The sequence below is a fragment of the Pleurodeles waltl genome, chromosome 3_1 (genome assembly GCF_031143425.1).
Source record: "Pleurodeles waltl isolate 20211129_DDA chromosome 3_1, aPleWal1.hap1.20221129, whole genome shotgun sequence".
NCBI lineage: Eukaryota > Metazoa > Chordata > Amphibia > Caudata > Salamandridae > Pleurodeles > Pleurodeles waltl.
This window is the reverse complement of record NC_090440.1, coordinates 1,598,527,052-1,598,553,642: the sequence shown is the minus strand read 5'-3', so window position 1 is coordinate 1,598,553,642 and position 26,591 is coordinate 1,598,527,052. Positions and strand designations below refer to the sequence as shown.

At 41.5% G+C, this 26,591-nt stretch overlaps 1 protein-coding gene across 7 annotated transcripts in view; it reads right to left on the bottom strand.

The window, feature by feature from the left end:
* Window positions 1–26,591, bottom strand: part of ORC4 (origin recognition complex subunit 4) — a 217,285-nt gene that overhangs the window by 29,161 nt on the left and 161,533 nt on the right. For all 7 annotated transcript variants that reach the window (XM_069225231.1, XM_069225234.1, XM_069225232.1 and 4 more), the window contains 3 exons: window positions 20,714–20,822; window positions 8,684–8,779; window positions 8,524–8,591 (listed from right to left, as the gene is read on the bottom strand). In XM_069225231.1, the coding sequence (XP_069081332.1) occupies window positions 8,524–8,591; window positions 8,684–8,779; window positions 20,714–20,822 (273 nt within the window). The remainder of the gene's footprint in view (window positions 1–8,523; window positions 8,592–8,683; window positions 8,780–20,713; window positions 20,823–26,591) is intronic.

Here is a 26,591-nt window from a genome sequence, read left to right as displayed (position 1 = left end):
CAGATAATACAGCAGCAACCGCAAATGAACGGTGTGTTTCAGACCCAACCGAGGGGTCGAGGGTTTGTGAACCGTGGTTCAGACATGAATACTGTTGTAATTCAAAATGACGCACAAGGGGTATAGAAGATGTCACTGTGTCACGCGTGCGGGGGCGTGGGGCACTGGAAACGGGAGTGCCAAAATATGGTGCAGGATGGTGCTGTTCAGCAAAGTAGTAATGTCAGTACATTACAAAATTCACGATGTCCAAAAATAAGACATCTAAACCCGAACTTTCAGAACAATCTGGTACAATTGCAAGGGGTACAGCCCATGCAGCAGATGCAAATTCCGCGTTTTCAGTCAATACAAATGCAACCAGTGCAGCAGCAGATTCCTAAGGTGCCTAGACAGCAAATGCAATTACCAATAGCTCAGATGGGACAGCAACAGGTGATGCTTCCTCAGCAGGTCACAGGCCAGGTAACAAGTCAAAATAACACTGTACAACAGTTCCCATTACGAGGTGAAAATGGCATGAATGAGGATTGGTCAGATGACAGTTCAGAAAGTGAGGAATGCAGACTTGCAGCGTCCTTAGAGGTGGATCAAAGAGGCCCATATGTAGAAGGAAAGGTGATGGGTTACAAGGTTTCATTCCTGGTCGACACAGGAGCCACACGTTCCACATTTAGAAGTGCAGAGGTTCCAAGATTGCCCCTCTCAGGGCGTACCATAAGAGTGGTTGGCGTAGCAAATCAGTATCTGACTAACCCGATTACAGATCCAGTGCAGGTTGAGATTGGTAACTTCCAGGGGCTACATAGATTTGTAGTTTGCGACTCGAGTCCAGTATCCCTACTGGGAAGAGACTTACTGTGTAAAACAAAATGTTCAATTACCTGTTCCAATGACGGAATTGAACTACAGACAAATAGTGATGATGAGGGAGATGAAAGTCAGTTTTTTGAGGAAGAGACAGGAACAAATGAAGACTACCCTCTGATTACTTTATTCCCGATGCATACCTTGATTGATTTGCCTGTCGAACTACAGGGAACGGTAACGGAGAAGGTGTGGGACCTGACTGGAAAAGAAGTAGGACTAATAAAAGGGGTAGAACCAGTTAAAGTCCAGATAAAGCCAGATGCAGTATTCCCTCAAGTACCACAGTACCACATGACACAGGACGTTCTCATCGAAGTATCACAAATAATTGCAGATTTTGTCAGACAAGGGATTTTGAAGGAGGTTTTGAGCAGTCCATGTAAATCTCCAATAATGGGTTTGAAGAAACCCTGTGGAAAGGTCCGAATTGTACAAGATTTGAGAAAAATAAATGAAATTGTGGTAAAATGTTGCCCTGTGGTACCCAACCCAGCAGTAATAATGTTTCAGGTCCCCTGTGATGCTGAATGGTTCACCGTAGTAGACCTATCACAAGCCTTCTTTTCGATACCTCTTCATGAGGACAGCCAGTTTTTGTTCAGTTTCAAATTCTTGGATAAGGTGTACAGTTGGTGCAGAATTCCTCAAGGGTTCTCGGAGTCACCGTCCATCTTCAATCAGATATTGAAGAAGGATTTGGAGCCACTGGTGCTGCCTTTTAATTCAACTCTTGTGCAGTACATTGATGATTTGCTCATTGCATCCAAAACCAGAGACAGTTGTAAATACGATACCATTGTATTACTGAATCATCTGGGAAAGAATGGGCATAAGGTGTCACCCAGAAAGCTACAATACTGTCAGAAGGAGGTGAAATATTTAGGGCATTTGATTGAAAAGGGTTCCAGGAGAATATCAAAGGAAAGAATAACAGCTGTTTTGCAAATGAAACCTCCACCAACAAAAATAGATGTCAGGATGTTTTTGGGAATGGTGGGCTACTGTCGCCAGTGGATACCCAACTTCTCGATCATTTCAAAACCATTGATAAAGCTAACAGGCAAAGAAATCAAGGATGAGCCATATACTATAACTTTGTCTAAGGAAGAACTTGAGACCTTTATGGAGCTAAGAGAATGTATGTGCAGGGCATCAGCGTTAGGAATGCCAGACTATGAGAAACCTTTTCTGTTTTGTCATGAACGTGATGCTTGTTCTTTGTCTGTCTTAACACAGGTCCATGGAGATGCGAATCGCTTTGTAGCATATTTTTCAGCTACCTTGGACCCTGTCGCAGCAGCCTTACCGGGTTGCTTGCGCGCAGTTGCAGCAGTTGGTCAGAGCTCACACAATGTGAAGGCATTGTCATGGGATATCCCCTAACAGTAATGTTCCACATTCAGTTGAAATTCTGTTGGCTCGAACTAAAACTCAACACATGACAAATGCACGTCCCACTAGGTATGAGACGATCATACTGGGGTCACCAAATGTCACGCTCAAGCGGTGCAGTGTATTGAACCCGGCAACTTTACTTCCTGTTGAAAACACTGAGATAAAAAATTAGGAAGAATTTGAACAAGATTGTCTTGAAGTAACTGAACTGTGTACCAAACCTCGTCCAGATATTCAGGACACCCAACTGAAAGAAAATGACTGCATCATGTTTGTTGATGGGTCCTGTCTAGGAGATTCTGCGGGAACGCTGAGAGCTGGTTACGCGGTATGTACTATAACTGGCATTGTTGAAGCTTCCTGGCTTGAAAAAGTGTTTTCCCCACATGTGGCAGAACTAATTGCCCTTACTAAGGCATGCCACGCAGCTGTAAATCTGAAAGTCACTATCTATACCGACAGCAGATATGGATTTGGAATTGTGCATGATTTTGGCCAACTTTGGTCCCAGAGAGGTTTCATGACCTCATCTGGTTCACCTGTGAAAAATGGTGAATACATAAAAGATTTGTTACATGCAATTCAGTTACCTCTTGAAATTGCCGTGGTGAAATGCAGTGCTCATACCAGATCACAAGACTTTGTGTCAATGGGAAACGGTTATGCAGATCAAGTCGCAAGGTTTTGTGCATTGAACTGTGTATCGTTCAAAGAGCAATGGGAACTATTACCGCAGACTGAAAGTGACACATGTTTGAATCTTGCATTGAGAGTAGTTGATACCTTAGATGAGTTAAAGACATTACAGAGTTGTGCAAGTAAAGAAGAAAAACGTTCTTGGCAAAAAATGCAATGTACCCAGAGAGCTGGTGATATATGGGTTTCAGAGGAAGGAAAATTAGTTCTACCAAATTGCCTTTTGTCACAATTTGCCCGATTGTACCATGGACAGGCTCACCTTGGGAGGGACGCAATGATCAGGTCATTTAAAATGGATTGGTTCAATCCAAAATTCAGACATGCGGCTGAGGTCATTTGTCACAGGTGCATCATCTGTCAGCAGATGAATGCGGGAAAAGGGACAGTGGTAACTTTGAGCCACATTGGGAGAGCTGGAGGTCCATTTAGCAAGATGCAAATGGATTTCATTGAGATGCCTGTTTGCGGAGGATTGAAATATGTGTTGGTGATTGTGTGCGTTTTCAGTCACTGGATTGAAGCATACCCTACACGAAGAAATGACAGTCTCACAGTTGCAAAATTACTACTCGGGGAACTAATACCAAGATTCGGGTTTCCGGTCTCTATAGAGTCAGATAGGGGCAGACACTTCGACAATGAGGTGATCAAACTTCTGTGTGCTGCACTTAACATCGAACAGAAGCTGCATTGTAGCTATCGCCCTGAAGCATCAGGACTAGTAGAACAAATGAATGGTACCCTGAAATCGAGAATGGCAAAAATGTGTGCAGCTACCAATATGAAGTGGCCAGATGCATTACCCCTAGTGTTGATGTCAATGAGAAACACCCCAGATAAGAAAACGGGATTGTCCCCCCATGAAATCCTCATGGGTAGAGCTATGAGGTTACCAGCAGTACCTGCAAATGCTCTAGTGAATATTACAGATGATATGGTGTTGGATTACTGCAAAGGTTTGGCTGATGTGATTCGCTCTTTCTCTCACCAGGTGGAAGCTAACACTTTGCCACCGATTGGGGATCCAGGCCACTCTCTGCAAGCTGGTGACTGGGTGGTTGTCAAAAAGCATGTAAGAAAGTCGTGCCTGGAGCAATGCTGGAAAGGGCCCTATCAAGTGATCTTGACAACTACCACTGCTGTAAAGTGTGCCGGAATTCCAAACTGGATACATGCCAGCCACACCAAAAGGGTAACGTGTCCAGATGAAGAAGAGTTCGGAGTTACCAGCACGCCTGTTTCAGAAGGAGAAGTCTCAGGTTTAGAAAACAGTCAAGAAAGAACTGAGACTGCTGGGGAACTCACTGAGAACAGCCTCGTCCCTCAAACAGTCAATGAGTTCGAGAGAGGTGACAGAGAGCCTATCTCAGTAGAAACGATAAGATAAGAGGACAAAATCAAGAAGAAGTTCTCCCAGAAATAGACAGATATGGGCTAGAACTTGAACCTGGTACAGACCCAGAAGAAGAAGAAGAGGAAGGAGAAATAGTAGAGAGAAGTCAGAGTGAGCCGAAATCTCCTGAGCCAATTGCAGGTCCATCAAGCAAAAACGCCATAGTACAAGAGGAGGGTGCTGTCCAAAGTCCTGAAAAGACACATCAGACGCATAAGGGTGATGACAGACCAAACAAACCGCTTTCTAGAATAAGAGGTGTACCAAGAGACACAGAAATAGAGGAAAGTGATACATCTCGAGTAGAAGACTTAAGCGAAGGAGAACAGCAAGGTGAACGAAAGTTGAAAAGAAAAAGAATTGCAAACAGGAGATATACAGGTCCTGAATGGGCGTATGCTACAACATCTGAATGGCAACAAGAATTCCTGGCATTTTGTTTTGATCGAGAAGTACCAGGCCAATACTACGGTACTTGAGCGAATCTGAGAAAAGCTTGGTTAAAATCGGAAACTGAAAAATTGAAAGAAAATAGAGGCTTTATGAATTACCTAAAGTGACACTGGAACCGGATTTGACTATTGAGAAACTCTATTACTAAACAAGCTGCTAACCTGATTTGACAAAAGGGGTCCTGGAGTGAGTGAAGACGCTGTAAATACACGCAGAAAGCCAGAGAATTTGAACCATCCTCTAGTTGATTGTTGCTCTACTATCTGATTCTATACAGACAAGGCTAATAATAAAAGTAGTAGCAAGGGAAGTAAAGTGTGTGGTTGGCTAGGACTTATAATAGGTGTTTTGTGTGCAGTGATAATTGTGGGAGTGATCGTAGGAATGCCATGGATAGAGAAAGAAACCATTAATGCTACTTTAAAACCTGAAACTACCACACTAACACCTTGGGAAAGATTTGAGCAGGATGCAAGACACATGTATGAGGGAACTAATGCAAAAGGTGAACTTTCTACTAATGTCTATCGCTTACTAAATGAGTATGTGGAAACTATGGATGGGAAAGATTGTTATGTGTGTACTAAAATTCCTTCTTCTGTACAGGAGGGAGTTACTTACCATAGTCTCCCTCTTACTTACAGAATTAGCTGCAGCTTGCTACTAACAAGGTTCTACAATCAAGAGCATGTGCAATACTTTTATTCAAACCTAGACGCTGTGTTTTCTTTTGTGCCTGTGACTGAATTTTTAAATAAATTAGCTAAAGAACATGATATAAAAATAGTTAGAGGATTCTTTGAGCCAACGCTTACATTTGGGACAGCCTATGCACATCGCAATAACTTGACTTGCTTATTATCGCCCGTTGAGAAAAGCTTTTTGGATCACATTGATGATAGACTCAAAGCATTGAAAGAAAGGTTAGAAAAAGGGTTAGAGAAACGCACATATGCAAATGATTATGCTTACACCGCAATCAAGACACAAGGCTTTGTATATATATAGGCCAAAATCCGAGCAAGACAACCTGTTTGTGGGAACGAGTGAGTGCAGTCATGTGTTTTTGTTTCAGAGTAAATGGACCTTTATGCTGAATGGACACGATCCAGCGATCCCTGGGATCTATTACATCTGTGGGCTAAATGCATATTACTGTCTCCCTAAGGGATGGTATGGGACATGTTATTTGGGAATAGTATTCCCAAAGATTTACCAGATTGATGACTTAAAACAGATACCTAAGACGTCTGAATTACAACTTCCTAGACAAAAACGAGAATCAGTGGCGGCTGTCATTGGTGATATATTTGGAGCTATAATCCCTTCAATAGGGGTTATCTTAAATTCTATGAAGATACAGAAGTTGTCTACTATTGTGGATAACATGTTGACAAATTTTACAGGGGCTATACTCCTGATGGATACTGAACTTGCTGCAGAAAGAGCCATGACTCTTCAAAAATCGGCTTGCTTTAGACATTCTTTTAGCAAAGAGTGGAGGGGTCTGCAAGATGCTCAACGAGCGTCATTGTTGTTCATTCATTCCAGATAACAGTAAAAAGATTAGAAGTATGCTTACTAACCTTACTAGAGATAGTACAGATTTGAAGGATTTGAAAGAACTTGGTGTTTGGGAGAAAGTTGGAAAGGGGATTGCCAGAGTTGGGAGCTGGTTTACCAACATTTGGAATGGGGTACTTGCAAAAATTTTGATGGGTCTATTAATTGTTCTGATTTGTCTATTAGGATTATGGGGGGCATGCAAAATTAATGACAAAATAAAGAGACATTGGACTAAAAGAACCAGGAGAAACGAGGAAAGTGAAAGAGAAAAAATGTTCAACAAAATTTGGGAAAGTTCACATACAGGGCAAGATGTCGAAATGTGTATTATGCGTAAGGTGAAAAATTAAAAGTGAAAGGTTTGTGTGATGACGAGCGTCATCAGAGGAGGGACTGAGAGAGCGTAGTTTAAATATTACATATGCTAAACGTGAAACGTTATATAAATGCCTAACAATGCTGCATAGAAAATTACAATAAATAGTTGTTGCTTAACGTGTATTCGAATCATGTCAATGAAACATAGAAATACCATCGTGTGTGAACTAATGTTAGTCATAAAAATGATTGCTTGCATCATAATTAATCTAGCTTATATTGCCGTTTATAATATTGCATTTAAAACCCATAGGCCTTAAGTTAGCTTGAGCTGCGGATTTAGCTGCCTAGCTCTCATATTAAAGCATTTTCTCTGTTTTTCAGTGTGCTGATTCGTAAAGGGCCATGACCCTGCATTTGTTCTTTTCCTTCGTCTCATGTAGCCAATTTCATCCTGTTCTCATCCGCATATTAGCTGCCTTAGTATAAGTTTTATACAGAGTTTGAAACAAAAGTATACGAAAGAATGTACAAGGACATTTAACCGTGGATAAAGAAGCTCATGACCCGAGAAACGTGCCAAGACGGTGATGACACCCCCCGGATGTGCCACCTACGAAGACGTTAATTATGAAGACCAATCAAAGTGTTACAACTTATTGTGGGGTGACAATTGGGATTACCTAATGTATAATTTGATAGGTCAAAGATATTGAGGTATAGTGAATATCCAATAGAATTTTGGGGGAAGGGATTATGAAAAAGGGATAAAAACTCATGTCACAAAGGGACGGAAGGAATTGGGTAGGGAATGCTATCGATTTTATCCAGAAACTCTGTCACTCTGTTTGGTGATTTAAGGCTTAAATAAACCATCCTTATCCTTAGACTGCCCTTACACTTCTCCTCCTTAAGAGGGAAGTGTCCCCTGCCTTTAGTCGAAGTATACTGACGGCGATCCAACTGATGTCCTGAAGACGAAGACTGATCCTGTGTGCTGACCTAATCCTTGGAGGGTAATTATGACAATGCTACTGTAATTTGTCTGTTTGCTTTTCCTTTCTAGGCACCAACTGCTGTATTTTTGAATAGAGACCATAGTTAGAGGTTTTCTAAATTGATGTTCTAAATTATTTTTTGCATGAAGCCCAACATGCTGATGATAATTAGCGGTTAGGTTAGGTGATTAACCTGACTGACAAATAGACAAGACTGACATGGTGCTATGCTGAACTGAGGCTTACGATATTCTTGTATTCTGATCTATGTTTACTCTGTGTTACATTCTTATGTTTATAATTCTCGCATTAATGAAATCTTATTACGGTTGCCATGTTGTGATGATGTTCTTATGCTTCTTGGTTTTGAGATTAACATTCCTGCTAGTAGATTGTAATCAATAGGGAATAAAATTCATAAAATTCTATCAAAGGGTGTGGTTATTCATGGCTGAAAGGTCATGGTTGCGCCGACAGTTTGATCAATGTCTTTATCCAAAGTAAAATATATTGTGGTGATAAATATTGATGACGTCATTGATATATTGCTTGACATACTGATCAGTTATCTTGTCCTGTGGTGTCTCACCACTGGGTCCAAAGATTCATTGGCCTAAAACGAATCCTAATGTGTATAAAACTGACATAAAGGGACACGTTAACAATATCATCAGTCTAATGTTGAAGAGCTGAAACAGGGTGGACATTCAGGAGTGGAGGGAAAAGGAAGCTTATTGTGTTAATCTTTATAATTTCAATTACAACTGCCAATTCCTTTCCGTTACAAAAAATTTCAGTATTTTCCATGCTTTAAGCCATTGAAAACCTTACCTTCATGACCACGGGTGTCTCAAAGTTATATGCCGAGTGAGCCTTCCTCTGAATAAACTTCTGAAACTCTGCATTGGCAATAAATATTGTCATAATCAATGCAAAAATACAGGAGGCAAATGTTCAAGAACATTAATCATGCATTAAATTAGTACTTTACCATTTTGGACCATCTGAAAATTAAAGGGCTCGCCATCATAAATATCATGCAGGTGTTTCATGGCTATAATTAAACAGATTTCCAGCACAGAGAGACCTAAAGCAAAGGAAAGGCAAAAGGTTTAATTTGATCATCTTTTTGTCAAGAAAACGAAACAGATTACAAACTGTTCTACATTAAATCGGATTTTTAAAGTTACTAATAACAGTTGGGCAAATTTAATGAAATGATTATTAGAATAATGAAAGGAAAGCAACAAATTACATTGGATCGGCACTTTAGTCTATGGTCCACACTGAACAGGAACCCAGACCGACAATGAGCATTCAGAATGCTAAGATAAACAGGTTGTTTAGAAACCTAAAGTGTTGATGGGCCCTTGTGTTTTGTGAGATAAGGTGGGGTGGAGGTTGCATGTCAAAAAATAGGAACTATTTACTGTGAAATCCCACACTGGAGTGGAGGTCTCACCTTTTCATGAGACAATTGCATGCTTACACCTTTTCCCACCATCTAGCATTCAATATCATCCCTGTCTGTACAACTGATGGAGGTAAAAGATAGGCATTTTCTCCTTGCTACTATCATCTATAAGGAATAGTAAGGAGCTCTGCCCTCAAGTCATCACTACATACAGGCAGAATTTATTCTGGCGCAAAACTAAAAGCTAAGACAAACCTAAAAAAGTGACATTCTCTTCATCACACAGTCCGGAAGAGTGCAAGAACCTTATCACTTGTGTTTGAGACAACAAAACAATGAAATTAAGCCCAATTCAACCCGGTCAGCTGCAAAGACAGGGATAGGTGGTCAGTAGAACACACATTTTAAAACTATTTCAAAGTTGTAGCATCACGAGCTAGTAGCTCTGCTCCAAATAAAGCAAGAGGCACTACTTTATCCCTAAAGGCCTTCAACCTGGGTCCCACTGTCAGTCCAAAGAGATTGTCAAACGTAACTAACCCAGAGGCGGACAAAATAGGAAACTTTGTGATGTTCAAATGTGATGAACTTAAAAAGCTCAACATTTTAATTTCCATAAACTTTTAAAAGCTAACTTCTTCTCAATTATTGGCAGAAAGCCACCATGTTGCGAGACTTGTCCCCAAAGAGAGAGTTTTAGATCTATTGCTTAACTTGAAGTTTTTTCTCCCCAGGGGAATACTGTTGAAGGGCTTCCAATTTACATTTGGGTATACTCCATAAAATAAAATAAAAATACGTATAGGAAGCATTCAATGTGGACATCCTCCAACGCTGGAGAGCCACAAATGATTTTTCTGCGAAGCACTGGGGCAAGTCAGCCAAATACAGACCAAGTAAGAAGGGGCAGGTATGCACCCCTACTTTAACCCATACATTAGCCATGCCTAACAACACACTCTTGATAGTCTTATTAATAAGCGCAGGAGTAAGAATCTAGAAAACCTTCATTGACCACATGTTGCAAAACATTATTTGCTTGGTTACTATTATCAGGCAGCTCTGAAAGATACTCTGAATATTTATAATGTTCAGTCCCTGAAGTTTTCTGTACAGAGTCAGCTGTAAAAATATTTACCGTACATCAAACGTTTATGAATCACCTAAATCAATAACCTCTTAAATTTTAGTCCAATTTTTCTAGAAGGCACATATTTTTTCATTAGATTTTGATATTCTGACTTGAATTGATCATCTCTATTTAGGAGAAGAGCACCCCTACATTTTCATTAGATGAGCAGCAGCTTTATTAGTTCTTATTTTATGTCCTAACTGCAGCCTTAACTCTCATTCTAAAGCCTCCCAATGTGTAGGCAAACTGCTATCCCATAAACACAATTTTAAGACGAGTCTGATACATCCATTTCAAGTCACTGATCTCCAAATAGAAAGGAACTCATTCTTGCTAAAACATTTTTAAGTATAACGTACAACGTCACTGACGTTATACCATATAAAACTAGCATTTGCAATAGGTCTAGCATTTTCTTGAGTTAGAGCTCCTGGCATTATAAATTCATAACAGGACTTTTCTTGCTGCATAAATTGGTCACCCTACCATATAATTCCAGTGGCCCTGCATTAAACTAAAGCACTTCCATTTACCTTCTTCCTCTAGCTGCTGCAAAAAATAAAAATGTTGCTATTTAGCAGCGTTTAATTGGGCGACGCTTAATTGAAGCACGCTAACGCTGTGTTTATTGAAAGCAAATATGCCCTTACAAAATACACGATTTCCACTTTAAAACTATAGTCGAACCACGGAACACACTGGCCACACGGAAAATAAATATTTTTTAAAAAGCTCATGCCTGCATATTCATACAATTGTGTCTTTTAATATTTATGTTTACGTGTTGTTTTACTGGTGTGTCCCACATGGTGTTTGGCTGCAATTTACACTGTTTAGGTGTGATTCCCTCCCCAAAGTTTTATAGCATTTGATAACATCACTGCTGTCTACAGAGCAAGCCAGCCAGCCACTTATTTACACTCTTTCATCTGGGTGATGCTGCCCATTCACAAACACATGCTAATGTTTCTGTTCTGTGTTGAACTTTCGTCTCCCCAGCAGTCGTTTTTATGTTAATTTGCTGTATTTCAGTGTTTACGAGTAAAGAATGAATCATATCCTTGTGTTCGAAAACGTTTTCTACAACATAACATCTTGCTGTTTAAACTTCCAGCCTTGCAGCTTGTTTATAGTTTGGAGCGGAAGGACATTTTCACATGTTAGAATTTGCATGTCTAATAAATTCTTCTTTATTTTGCCCATAGTAAATTGGTGAGACAGAAAAATAACTGGTGGCCCTTTAACAAAAATTGTTTGTGCCCTGTATCGGAACACACAGGCTCAAATTAAGCACCGCGAACATAATAAGTGTGCCTTCCTAGATACAGCTGTTACTCTACACAGAAGGCTGATTTATTTTTCCTTGATAGGGAAGCCATAAGCTTTATGTTTTTAGCTTACAAGACCCACAATTGCCTTGTTAGCATACACAAAAAGTATGTTTTTTCTAGGTTCAGCTGTCACTTTACATTGCACGCTAATAACTGCTACATATACTTTCACGAGTACTGAATACTAAAGCAGGCTAATTTGAAATTGCAAAGAAGCATATTTCAGTTGTTTGTGTTGCACTTTCGTTTTGGTTTTGTTATGAATTTCCCCAAGTGTCTCTTTTGGTCATACTATATGCAGCACTGTAAGCAAGAGATGAAGCTTGGAATTATTATAAGGCAGTGCAGAGGGTTAATGTGGCTGCTGCAAAGAATGTGTTGTAGGCAGATCAAAGATTGCATTCAATCTTTGAATGTTAAAATAACTCTGGTGATTAATGTTACTTCTGGAGAGAGAACGTACTTTTCTCTGGTGGAAGCTTGGACTAATTATAAGGTAGCACAGAAGGTTAATGTGCCTGCTGTGAGGAACATGAACTACACAGATCAGAACTAGCAACTAATGTAACAAGCTCACACGAAAGGCGTTTATTATGAGCTGCTGGCAAGCAGCGGAAACTTCACTGAAAAGACAGATGGGGATTGTTTTTCTTAAAGCTCTTTCCCCCTTTGGAAGTGTTTCTGAAAGTGACTGAAACCAGGGGCGGCTGTTCCCCTACACTCCTGATTGCCAGGGAGAATTTTGGTTTGTGCGCTGTTTCTAAGCAGTACCATAGTACCCCCATAGTTAAAAACAAAAACATGAGCTGCTCAGAATGAAATATTCCCAAAACACAGGCTGATCAGCCCTTGCCCTTAAAACCAAGGTTGTTGTGAGATGAAGAAAGGGCATAAAAGAGAAATAAGTACAACACACACTAAAGACATGATCAGTAAACAACTAATACAAAAAAATAAAGTATTACAGTTTCACATAAGCAAGCTGACGGCCGTGAAGAGATACAAAAGGAAAAAGAAGTTTGCTCGCATTCAAACATATTGGCAAAAGTGCAATTAGCCATGTAACGGGGCGATGGCCAAGGCAGTAACAAAACCGCCCTACGGAGGGACAAACGTAAAGCATTTACCAACGAAAAGAAAGGATTTTTTAAAGGCAAGCCCATGAACGAGTGATGGACATGCGGTGGGCATGGTTAAAAGCCCAGATACATACCAACACGTCAGAAAAGCAGCGCTTGAGCTCTGCTTTGCTCGACCTAAAAAAAGAGTAATGGTAGTGGTGCTGAGTGGAGTTTCCATGGAGGGGAAAATGGACACTAACTTCCTTTTCGATGACAGCTATGAAAATCCTTAACAGGTACAAAAGTATAATCGATAGGATAAGTACTTGAACCCGTTTGAAACGTGTGTCTAGAAGGAACATCTAAGGATGAATGTCCATTTAATAATACTAAACTAAAATGAGACAACATTTAATCAAAACACAGCATTTTTCAACAAAAGAAGGAAACGTCCTATTTGTCATGCTGAAAGTGAGCAAAAGAATGAGTTCTCCTGGCAGCACATTGGTTTCTATTCAATACGTAGTATATGGTTTTCCAACATTTTTGAGTGATCTAATTACATCAGAACATTTAAGTTGCTTAAAAAAGATCTTACTATCAACACCAACATAACCTCTTCACTGTCACTGCTTTAGTCCCACAAAAGCTAAGCCCTTTTTTAGCATTTGGGGCACATTGCTTTTAAACCCCAATTACTATTTTCCACAAATATTATCCAAGCAAAATGCCTATTCTTTTTTCTTCCTAGATGTTGGGGATTGAAATGTATCTAAGATTTGAGTAGAATGAGAATGTAGCCAAAAGTGGTAAGAGACTGGGGTTTTCGGTTATTAAATAGCATCAACAAAATGTTTTTGCATTTAAATCGCCTTTCAAAAAAAGATGAGGTGAAAATAAGACCAGCATTTTTGTAACTGGTTGAAATTTCATAACATTGCTGTCTCTACAATTTTTTTATTGGTTTTGCCAAACGGATTAGAAAATCATGTGTGAACCTCAAAAGGTACACATATCTAAAGCAGAAACACATTACTTTTGACTTGTTCTATTGAAAGCAGATTATCAAAAGTATTTTAACTGCCCCCCACAACCTCCCAAAAAAACATCTACAGGCAGACCTGGGGTTACCGATACAAAATTGGAGGAACAGGTCTGGTCTGGCTGAGTTCTACAGAGCTGTGGCGAGTGTGAGAGTGTATGTGGTGAGTGGGGTGTTGGGTCTGGGCCTTACTTGAGACCAGTTGGAAAAAAAACAAGCGTACAAGAGGGAGAGAGATGACTGGAATAATACTCAGAGTCTGACTTACAAGTCGGTTTTAGTTGTTGGGTTGGCATGCGTATTAGAAATGCCCAAAATGCCTTGTGACAGTGAGGGAGTTTTAGCACATAGGATTTTGACACTCAAATGGGAAACTCAAAAATGCATAAATCAAGTAAAAACACAATTCTAGCCACTCTGCATTCTAGCCAACCTCCAGATAAAAAGCTGTACCACATATGTGGAAGAGAGTAGCCTAGGGAAAGAAATAGGCAAAAACCATGGTCATTTTGAATGCATTTTTTACTTGACATTTCAACAGAAATTTGCCCCATGGGATGGCTAAGGAGACTGCCTGCGACACGCCCTTTGCCTAATCCACATTGTCGTAGAAAAGTCAACCTATTGCTACAAAATATTTCTCACATTCATAGTCTAAAAAAAAGAAACTAAACAATACTGTACCCCACATGGTATTCCACATATGTGGATGGCCATATTGTACAGGAAAGGACTGGTCAAAAGACCAACCGTGGCAGTGGATTTAATTAAGGAAAACTTTTTTTCACAAATTTCTCATGCAAGTTCCTTGAAAACTTGAGTTACCAAAATGTCCAGCATTTGGAAGAAACCTATCAAGTCAGAACAGAACTACGAACATGGGATGATTCAGGAAGGATTGACTTGCATGGATCGCACCAGTTTTTCTTAAGCAGAGTGCCAAGCCAATGTAAAACTGTTTCAGTAAACCCTTTAACCCTTTTTTCCATACATTTATGTACTCTGAAACATAGAAATGTACTGCAAGCGGAAAAACAATATCCAACATGTGAATGGACACACAACACAAGAGAAACAAGTGAAAACTGCAAGTCAGGCAACTTGCTTCATTAGTTCTTTTTTTTTTTACAGAAATGTGATAAATGTAATGTTGGCAGTATTTGAACCCTGGTGCCTCCCACCAAGCTTGGAAACCTACTAAAACCAAACATTTCCCAGAAAGTAGACGCCACGGGGAATCCAGGGAGACATGGCTTGTGTTACTGCCGCACCTTTTCTCACCGAGAATGACCTACAAGCCTCAAAACAGGGCTAAAAAAAAAATACTTTGTCCTCCCAGTTCTGGGTGTACGACAGGGAAATGTGCAACCGGTGCAAGAGTTCCACCACGCTACATCGCTCTACTTCTCCCACTAAAAGAAGGTTCCATGGGCACATCTTGCGCGAGCAAACTGGGCCTAAACCACAAACATAGCAACTGACTTTCGAAGTCTTTCTTTTTCCTGAAGTTTAGGCTGCCCACAATCTTTGGATCCAGCATTTTTTAGTAACAGGGAAACCGTGCCAGCAGACAGCCGAGTATTCCACTTCTTGATGCAGTATGCCTTTGGTGTTGGGCCGAACAGCTCACAGAACTCCTAACAGAAAAACAGTTGAATATTAACAGAATGAAGACTGGTGGAGACTTGTGACCGCCATTTGTGTTTGAATTATCTTACAAAAAATCACAAAGCGACGGAGGAAATGGTTGAATTAATCAAGCCAAATTCCAGTCTACTGTTTATGCTCAGTGCAGGGCCGGCCTTAACCTGGTGGCGCCCTGTGCGACACTGTTTGTTGACACCGCCCCCCTGGCCTCCAAATCCCAATAACCACCTCCACCACGGATTGCAGCACTAAAACCCTTTAACAGTGCTCCTCTAAATTCCGATCTCTCTTCTGGCAGAACATTAATCACCAGAGTTATCTTGACATTTTAATTGTTGCCTGAAAATTTCTAGAGGCAAGTAAACGCTACAACAGGTGCTTTTAAATTCATAATATACTTGCAAACAGGGCGCCTCCACCCGAAGTCAGCATCCGGTGCGGTGGCACCGGTCGCCACGCCCTAGACCCGGCCCTGGCTCACTGTATCAAACAGAGACCATCCAGAGGCAAATTAGCCTTGGCCATGCTCCAAAAGTAACAGTTAAGCCCAAACTGACAGGTCAGGTCACCTCCAAAAGGGGCACACAAAACTTTCGTATTAGTTTAATCCAGTGGTTCCCAACCTTTTGACTTCTGTGGACACCACTCTCTCAGTATGGGGACACAGGGACCCCCACTGAAAAATTATTAGAATCCAGGGTCCCCCCAATGAGTCATTAAATGCTTGAATTATTCCCAGTCTCTGGCATTTGCTTGCATATGTGTCCTGTGGCAAGCATGAATGGGATACTGGTGAGTGAACATCTGAAGCAGAACGGCCGTGGAAGCAGCTTAGAGTCGTACCTTTGAGTGACACGGATACCCATTGGTTACATACGGCAAACAGCCAGGATACAAAGCTATGAATTATGCTCCAACAGTGTTATATAGCCTATATCTGCCATAAGCACATTTTCCCTTATGACATTTCAGATAAAACTATATTCTGTTTAGTTTACCTCCGTTGTAAAAGTGAAAGTATTTATCTCTAGCTTTCAGTCGGAGGTCTCACAGTGCTAGACATTAAAACCTGTTTTTTAATGGAGTCATCTCCCATACTGAAGTGAACCCATAACAGAGGCAGTTACTTTTATTATACGAAGTCCTCTTCTGCAGATGATTCCAAAAAGGACGAGTCGGTTAGCTCCTCTTTCATTGTGTAACCCTGGCATATAATTAGTGACTATTTATACAAAAATACTTTTCAGTAAGCATTTCAGTATGGGAATTCTCCCTATCTTTGGCTTGGAGTCATAAAGTGTGCTTCGTAAAGGAAGTCAACAGCAGAATAGGGACTCATCATTCTTAAGCAGGTGAACTTTCGAAAAACATCTCAAAGTTTGCAGTATATTCCTATATTTGGACTCCTGCTTGGGGAAACGGAGCATTTTAATGATTTAATCTTAATGTTGTCATAACTAAATCTGTCATTATGACTTCTTTGAATAATGGCATCAAGTTCACCTTATTCACCCTAAAAGCACCTGTTTGCCTACTTCTCCCAATAAAAGAAGCCTAGATGGACACCTCTAACTTAAGCAAAGTGGACTGAAATCACTGACATGGCAATTGGCCCGTCTATACAGCCTAAAGGCAGTTACTATTCAGTTGGTGGCATGTTGGTTTCATTGTCACCCTCAACACATCCTCTCGCACTCTGAACATTTCAACATTTATCAAACTGAAGTAGTTTGCCACAAGCGGGGGGTACCTTGGGGCTTATCTGACTGGGGCACATTAGCCAAGGCATTCACATGTCCTTTTAGACCTTGTAAAAACAGCCAGTGTCTCCATTGTAAAAACTGTCCTGACATTCGATTAAGGATTTCTCACTCGCAAGACTTTACGTTAATTTGTAATTCAGCCTGCCTCTGCCCACATTGCCATGAAAAATGGCCACAACACAGGACATGGTGGACGAGTGAGTTTCACCTAAAAAAGACGAAACCAATAACGGACAAAGGAATTTCACAAAAACCTACCACATCCAACAAGTGCAAAGGTTTTGGGGAACAGAAGAGAGATGTTCCAGGTGCTGCACCCAATAGATCTGGAAGATGACTCTCGCCCCAGAGTATGAGGCCTGAAGTGTGTGTAAAACATTCTTATGTATGTGCCTGTATCAATCTCAAGCTGGACTAAAAGTCCACCTCCTTGTCACACACAGGTGTCAACTCCCAGTCCATCATTAAGAGTAACAGGGTCAGCCTTCCATTTATTTCAAAGTAAAGTTTGCATGTCTGGCATGTTACTCTTGATGATTTCATACATTTTAGACATTGTCGTCACAAAGTTCATTGATACGCACCTTACTAACCAGCTGGAAGTAGTTCAGCAACTCAAGCCAGTTGATTCTTTCTGTATGTTCATAGACTCTCTCATAGATGCAAACAATAAAAACATTCACTTTTTTAGAGGCTGTATGCAGTCTAAGTTCCCTGATCATTTTCATGTCATTCCTTCCAGCCATGTCCACCTAACTCTAATTCAGCCATTTTCTTCAACACTTCTGATAGACCTGGTATCACTGGTGTTGTTTTCCCCCTAACTTTTTGCCTTCAACCCTCCTGTTTTGCGGACTTCTTTTTTGCTGGCTTTAGGACTCTAGCACTGGTTAGTAGTGGTAAAGTGTGCAAAGTGCTTGTGTTCTATCTTTAAACCTAGTAGAATTGGCGGATCCCCATTTGGTATATTCAATTTACCTAAAGGTGCCTAGTAAAGTGGTACATGATGTACCCAGGGCCTGTAAAATAAATGCTACAAGTGGACCTGCAGCAGATTGTGCCACCCACTTGAGTAGCCCTTTAAACTGGTCTCAGGCCTCCATTTGCAGCCTGTGTGCGCAGTTTTAAACTGCCATTCCGACCTGGCAAAAGAAACATTTTGCCAAGCCCAAACCTTCCTTCTTAATATGTATAAGTTACCCACAGGCTAGGTCCTGGACAGCCCAGAGGACATGGTTTACATGTCCTGGTACTGAAAAACTACCAAATTCATTACTATTAGGGTTACCCTTCTCATAGGGTAACATTGGACTAACCTTATTAGATTTAATAAGCTATAACTTCCAAATGGGAAGAGGTAAGCAGTTCATGTTTAGTGATTCTGGAATTGTAATGAAAAGTCCTCTCTTATGGTAAAGTCAGATTTTAAATTACAATTTTGAAAATGCCTCTTTTAGAAAGTTGGCATTTTCCTATCTTAGCCATTTAGTGTTCTGTAGTCTGTCTCTGCGTCACAGGACTGTAAGTTCCTGACAATTGGGCTTTGCCTATTCCTCCTAGACTGCCACACACAATAGAAAGCTTAGGCGTGCTTGAATGGGCCACCACTGACAAGATGGGAGGGCGGAGCTGGGCACAGGCCTAATTACACTTGAATAGGCTGCGTCCTGCCTCCAAACAAAGGGCTGCATATCACCTGTAGTTAATCTGAAGACAGGAAACGTGCACTTCAAAGGGAAAAAAAACACTAGAAGCTTCTCCCACTTCAAAGGAGGCACCTGCTATAATTATTGCACCTCAGACATCAACTCGTCAGTAGACTTCAGGACCTGTGGAGACTCTGCCTGGAAGGACTGCTGTGCTGCTGAAAGAAATGCCACTCTGCAGGACTGCTGCCCTATTGCACTCCTGCATGAGACCGAGGGATTGGACCTGACCTTGAACCCAGGACTCACAGAGTGACTCCAAGGGCTAGTCTACTGGCTTCCTGTTCAGAGCCACAGGGACATAACAGGTTCCCAACCACCTACACCAGCATCCAGATCCAGCTGGAGTAAGCCCCTAACTCCAAAGTGGTGCCCCTTGGGTCCTGGACCCTTGATGCGGCCTCAGTGGGGCTAAAGTGATGTCTTTGAGACCACAAACGGGTCAACTGACACCAAAACCTTGTCGCTCTCACTGCTAGCCATTGTGAAGTTCTGTCAATCTGACCCTTTGCGCTACAGCATTGACCTCTCGCCGAAGGCGCCACCACGAAGCTCCAGCCTGACAATTCACAACGACAACAGGATGTTTGTGCTACAGTGACGATCACCTGCGATGCCAGGCCTGCTCTTCACGCTAAATCGATGGCTGTCTGCGACACTCTTCCTGCTCCTCGTGGCATCCTCCAATACAAACGGACCTCTTTGCAATGGACTAAGAATGTAGTTTTTCAGCGGGACTAACCTGGTCTTGTATCTGACTCGTGGTCTATTGCAGTCCGCTTGAACTTGTGGCTTTCTCTCGATCTTGCATGACCAGATAGCCGCGAGTTGCACTTTAGGCTTTTTGGCTTTTTTTTTTTCATTTAAATCTTTAAAACTGCATATCGCTGGTTCTACTGATTGGAGTTTTGTTGGTATCAAATTCTTTATTCCATTTTGCTGTATTTTACTATATTTCTGTGGGATTTTTCTGTTGTTATGTTTTCACGTTGTTACTGTCTGCAGAGGCTCCAAGTTAAACCTGACTGCTCTGTGCCAAGCTAAAAGGTTAATTTGGGGTTTTCTTGTGCCTCACCCTGACCAGGATTGTAGCTAGTACTTGAGTAGGGTTTCACCCCCCCCACAACCAGTAACCTAATTTCTCACAACTTCCTTAGCAATTGAGGAGACACTATTATCCGTTTCCCTTTATACCTAAACATAAACTTAGCTCACATCCAGACCTTCATGACAGAAAAAGTGGCCTGTGGTAGGTACCAATGACCCTTTTTCGCACATACTTAATGTAATTAGGAAACGCCACTCATGGGCAAACTCTAAAGTCAGAGTGAAGGTTCAGTAATTGTAGAATGCACCATTTCCTTTATCACCATCAGGAGGATGCCAAGTAGTAAAGTTTGTTTGGAAAGAAGAGCCCCCCTCAAATTTAGATCTCTTTGAGGTGAGCAAAGAAATGCTGGACAAATTAACATCCCAGAACAGGGTTCAAGCACCCGATACAGTTTTGAAGAACACTCACAAACTAGAAACATAATTATTTTAAACACTGCTGCACTACAGAAGCAGGAGTTGTAGTCTCCATCTATGCTGTATGTTGTCCTTGAATCTGGCAAGCAACCATGTTGAATTCCACAAAAAGCAGTGAGGTTGTAGTGGTTCAGATTCCTTAATAGTGAATTCCATTGCATCTCATCTGCAAATCATAGCTAGCCAGAGGCCTAAGCGATCACCATTGAAGATTGAAAAGATTAGGTTTGGTGTAGTTTATAAAGAAGGACACAACAATGTACAAAATCACAGAACGCAAGGTGTAATCAGGGTATTATGACCCTGGATCGGCAAATGGGATGAGAATCTTTAACCGCAGAATCTTCATTTTCAAAAGATGTACTAAATAAATGTGATTAAAATTGTCAATTTCTTACCATGCAGAAGGTTTGCTTTAGAGTCCATACTTCGTAGCCTGCTGGCTTCTACAAGGTCTGCTGCATCAATTACAGGGTGTGAAACGGTTATACGACTTAAGGCGAGCATCTGAAAGTGAATGAAAAAGTGTCATGAAAGTAATTTACTTGAATGTGTATAGAAAAGTTTAAGTGGGCCTAAATTATTCAACACTAATCTACTAGGCATGTAAGGTACAATACAGATCATCTTAAGCACAGTTTTATTTCAAGAGAAAACACAATTCCCTTTCATAACACTTTCTGGTGGATACCTAGATTCCAGTAGATTTCTTTTATGAACCCCCGGGGGCATAAGACTGGTTATGGAAATGTTTCCATAGCAGTAGCTGATCACGAGCAGCAGGTAGTGGTGAGTGCCTGCAGTCATAGATAGACGAGATTCCACAGGAAGTAAAAGAGTGGGCTCAATGTAAGCAGTCACAGGCAACAGTGACCTTAGGCCTGTCAAAATATTCTCCTGCCAAAAAGGTGAAGAATGTAAAGTGGGAGAGCCATTACAGACAGTAACCTAGAATATTCATTCCAGCAGAATCTTTTCGACAACCGATCCCAGACTGGCAGACATAGCAGCTGGAATCAGTTAACAATACAAAACTCTGAAGTACAGCTCCACTATAATCTGATTTGGTCCTGTTAGAAACGGCTCTCTAAAGGTTCACCCCCAAACCTTGTGCCTTCCTCCTCCTACTTTTTGCAGGATTTTAGCATTTTGGTTGTAGGACTGTGCACTTCACCACTGCTAACCAGTGCTAAAGTGCTTGTGCTCTCTCCCTAAAACATGGATTGATTAGCATATACCGGACTGGCATATTTAATTAACATGTATGTCCCTTGTGAAGTGCTATACCATATACCTGTAAACTAAATGCTGTCAGTAGGCCTGCAGCATTTATTGTGCCATCCACTTAAGTAGCACCTCAAAATTTATCCCAGGCCTGCCATTGCAGCCTGAAGGCAGTGCCCCACTGCCATGTCGACTTGGCATTTAAAACCCTTGCCAAGCCTTAAAGCCCCCTTTTATTACATACAAGTCACTCTTAATGTAGGCCCTAGGTAACACATAGGGCAGGCTGCTGTGTATTTAAAAGGTAGCACATTTAGAGTTTAGTTTTAAATGTCCTAGAAGTGAAAAAACTCCCCAATTCATTTTTTCATTACTGTGAGACCTACCCCCATAGGATAACATTGTGGATTTCCTATTATATTTAATATGCTGTAAATCCTAAACCGTCTCTACAAACTTTTAATGGTAAATCCTCTTTAATGGTAAAGTCGGATTTATCATTACAAGTTTGAAAATTACAATTTTAGAAAGTTGGCATTTTCCTGCCTTTAGCCCCATGTGCCTGTAGCCTACCTTAGGTCACATGACTGGGTGTAAGCGACAGTTGAGACTTTGTGAATTCACCCCAGACAGTGACACAATAGTTGGATTAGCAGAGTCTGAATGGGCTATTAAATGACTTCATGGGGGGGGGGGATGGGGGGGGGACAAAGTTAAGCACAGCACCACTTACACCTCACTAGGCTGAACTTTGCTGCCACACAATAAGCTTAATGACAATGTATTGTCAGTGCAGCCAGCTGCGAGCTAGGGCAGGGGAGGAAGGAAACTCCTGGAACTTCAGAAAGCCCATCTAGAAACTTCTCCCAACTTCTACGAGCAGGGCAACAGGGTATAAAAATAAGGCTCTCAGAACCACTCTTCAGTTCACTATTGGATCTGTGGAAGGACTCGGAGGACTGCCTGCTGCTGTGACCTGCTGTGCATTCTACCAGACTGCTGCTGTACCTGGAAGGACTGCTTTGCTGCCAGAAGCCTGTCTTGAACTTTCATAGCCCAGCCCTGCTGTGAAGCCCTGCATCTTCAACTACACCCAGGTTTTCAGAAGTAACTCCAAGGTCTAGTTTAGCTGGTCTTTTGTTCGGAGCCACAGGGACATAACAGGCTCCCATCTTCTTGAACCCGTAGCTGGACCCAGCCTGAGTGAGTCTTGAACCCCCAAGAGGTCTCCATCCACTCCTGTACCCTTGGTTGCGTGATCTAAAAGTGATCACGTGGCCATGTTCTAAGACTGAGGACTTGCTATTTTGGACCTTAAACAATCATAACTCCAATTCTACTGATTGGATTTTTGTCATCTTTGTGTCAAATCATTTATTAAAATGGTCTCTGTTTTTCTAAATTGGTTTAGGATTTCGTATTGTGCTGTGGTTTCACTGTATTGCTTTGTGTTCTGCATAAATACTTAACACATTGCCTTCAAGTTTAGCCGACTGCTTTTTGTGTCAAGTTACCCGGGGTTAAGCACAGGTTAAATTAGTGACTTTTTGCAGTTCACCCAGCAAGGGCTTGTGGCTGCTGCTTGTCCAGGGCTCACAACCCAGTCAACCAACAACCCAATTTCTCACAGATCCTCACATTAGGAACTAACCAAGAGTGTTTGTTGGAGGAATGCAGAGACAGACCTAGCTTACTGGCAAATCAACACTGGCAGTACATTCTAGAACATACCCTGGAAAACGCATCAGGGACATTCTATGTGAGGCATTAGGTCTTCGAACTGCTGTAGATTAAGTGCAACTCACTAAACATCCTTTCCTTTTATTTGCCCATTGTGAACCACTTTTTTCCTTACACCCACAAAGATTTATAGAAAATAGACTCGACTGCAGGCCCTTTAAGAAGGGACGAATTGCAGTTTTGTACACAGGGATTGGGGCTGAAAAAAAAGTCTTCCAAGGAGTCCTCCTCCCCCCCCCCCCCCCCCCCCCCCCCCAAGTTCATACCAATGTTTGACAAATGGAGACAACCACCAGGAAAGTATTTTTTATTTATTTTGGATCCTTAATAATATTAATGACCTAAAAAGAGTTTCTCATCTATTCTCTCTCTCTTATCAGGGTCCTCAGCCTTCCAAGAATGAAGAAAGGGTACACAGATTAAACCCAGTGTGGTCCCAAGTTGTTATATATATAGCAACCCTTTAAAGAACCACTTTTAGCTAAGAAAAGGACAAATATGCATTTGTTCAAAAATGGGTCTCTTGAGAAAATCTGCATTGTATGCAAATTGAGGGGAAAACCCTAAATGTGAGAGGTGCAAAACTAGTCTGAAACCCCTTTACATATCTAGCCAAAACAAGAGTTTAAACAAGAAACCTTGAAAAGGTGGATAGATGCATACTGAAATCACAGAAAAGTAATTCCTTTGCACTACCATTTGCATCCCCTTTTCCGTTTAACAAACCACAAATATAAGCAAATTAAATATGTCCAAATACTGGGCTGCACAAATAGTTATTGGAAAGGTATGAAACCATTCATCTGCTTGAACATATTGCCATTGGGAAAGATTTCCTAGCCATAGTAACAAGTTAAGAATAAATGCACAAAACTAACCTTTCAAACTGTAGGAACACAGATTAGGGAGTGCAGACAGGGAATGTATGACCATTCACTGGGCTGCGAGAAGAGGTTCTACACTTACTCAGTGGGCAGTGACTGTGTGCGACTGAAATAAATCCACAGTTTAGGGTAATCAAGACTCTGTGTTGTATTGTTTTCTGCAGGACTGTCAGAATTAATAAGATCATAGGGAACACACCATGAAGAGTGAACGTCAACTTCATAGAAAGAGCTATTCTCAACATGCCTCTCAAAGGGTCATGTTTTTCAGGCATGTGGCAAAACACAAAGGCCCTCATTTTGAGTTTGGCGGGCAGCCCAAACTCGTACCGCCATCTGACCACCAAAGCGGCCAGAACACCACCGGCCCTATTACAAGTTTCCTGCTGGGCTGGCAGGTGGAAACAGCATTTCTATTTCTTTTATACTGCGTTTCTATTTTGTGGCCAAGATTCTGCGAGCATTTAGTGGTCATTTTGTGATATGCATCTTATTGCAGTAAGACTATAACCAGTCTTGGGTTGTAGTGTACTCGTAAAAGCTTTAAACAAAGACAATTAAAACATGTTTGCAATTTGAAGTCGGAAGGTCCAAGGCATGTGAAAAGGATTTTCCAAGATTCCCATCAAAAATGATATTCAGCAGTGATTATATGTAGTAGTCTATATTTTAACAAATATTACCCAGCGTACCAGTTCAGAGAGATTTAAATAATGCTAGATTTAAGAAATTGGGTTCCTGGTTGAGGGAGGTGAAACCCTACTCAAGACAAAACCACAATAATTGTCAGGGTGAAGTCACAAGCAACCCCCAAATTCACCTTCTTCAAACAGTAATAAAGTAAAACACAACACAAGAAGAATGCCACACCAGATTAAAAACACAGTAAATGTTAATAAATAAAACAAGACCAAGACAACAACAAACCAATCAGTAGAACCGGAGATATGCAATTTTAAATAATTAAGTGAAAATAGTGCAAAAAAGCACAACGCCAACTGTGGTTATCTGGCTGCACAGGATCGCAACAGTCAGAGGTTCAGGATGAACGCGAAGGTGCACAGGCCAGCTACAAGGCCCCTTTAGGTCCACTGAAGAAGACTAACAAACCTGTTTTCGGACCGGTGTAAAGTCCTAACGAGGATGTGTCGCGCATCTGAGGTAATGTGACATCCAAGTTGGGGATGCTTCATGCAGCGTAGGTCCTGGAGAGCTGCTATGTGAGGTCCTGCATCGTTGTTGGGGAGGCAGTCGATGACAGGGCTTACGATTTGAAGTCCTGCATCGAGGATGCTTTGTGCACTGACTGATTCTGAAAAATCTGCAGGAAGTGCAATTTGAAGTCCTGCATTGTTGCTGAGGCTGCCACCAACAATGGCTTGAGATGCAAAGGTCTACGTTGGGTGCTGCCCAGTGCAGGTTCCGATGAGAGTGAGCTGGGAGGTAGATGAGCAGTCTTTGCGCTTGGAAAGTTCTCGTAGTAGAGGCGATGCACCGGTTCTGCATGGGGTTGCGCCGCGCAGCAGAGGAGATGTGTAAGTTCTGCTGAATCCACGGATGGGCTGGCAGAGCAGCTTCAGGCCAATTTTAAGGGTTCAGAATTGGAGTAGTACCGATTGGCAGGGTAGGACTCATGACTGCGGAGTCCAGGTGCTGGTTACAAGAGACTACCCCCTGGAGTCTCTCTAGAGTTCTGGGTACAGGGTGTTGGTCCAGTCCTTCTCACCCAGGCAAAAGGGCAGTAGGTCAACATAGCAGGGAAGCAGTCCAGTAGAGTGGCAGTCATTTCAGCAGCACAACAGTCCTCCTTCCTGGTAGAATCATCCACAGGTCCATAAGTGTACTGAAGAGTCTGTGCCTGAGGTTCAATATTTATACCTTGTGCCTTCTTTGAAGTGGGAGAAACTTCAAGAGGACTCCCTTTGAAGTACTAAGGATTCCTGCCTCCCCTGCCCTGGCTCCAAACTAACTACAGGGGGTATGCAGACCTCTTTGTGAAGACAGGAAAGACTTTTGAGGTATAATTAGGGCTGTGTCCAGCTCCAGCCTCTCATCCTGCCAGTGATGGCCCATCCAGGCACACCTAAGCTCTCTATTGTATGCAGCTCTCTACAAGGAATACACAAAGACCAACTCCCAACTACACCTAGTCATGTGACCCAAAGATGGACTGCAAGCACTCAATGGCTAAGACAGGAAAATGCAAACTTTCTATAAGTGTCAATTTCAAAATTGTAATTCGAAACCAACGTCACCATAAAACAGGATTTCTCATTACAATTCCAAAGACAACAAACGTGAACTGTTTACCTGCTCTCATTTGAAAGATATCCTTAGTAAGTGTGATAAGGTAACTCCAATGTTACCCTATTGGAGGTAGGCCTTGCAATAGTGAAAAACGAATTTAAGATTTTTTTTCACTACCAGA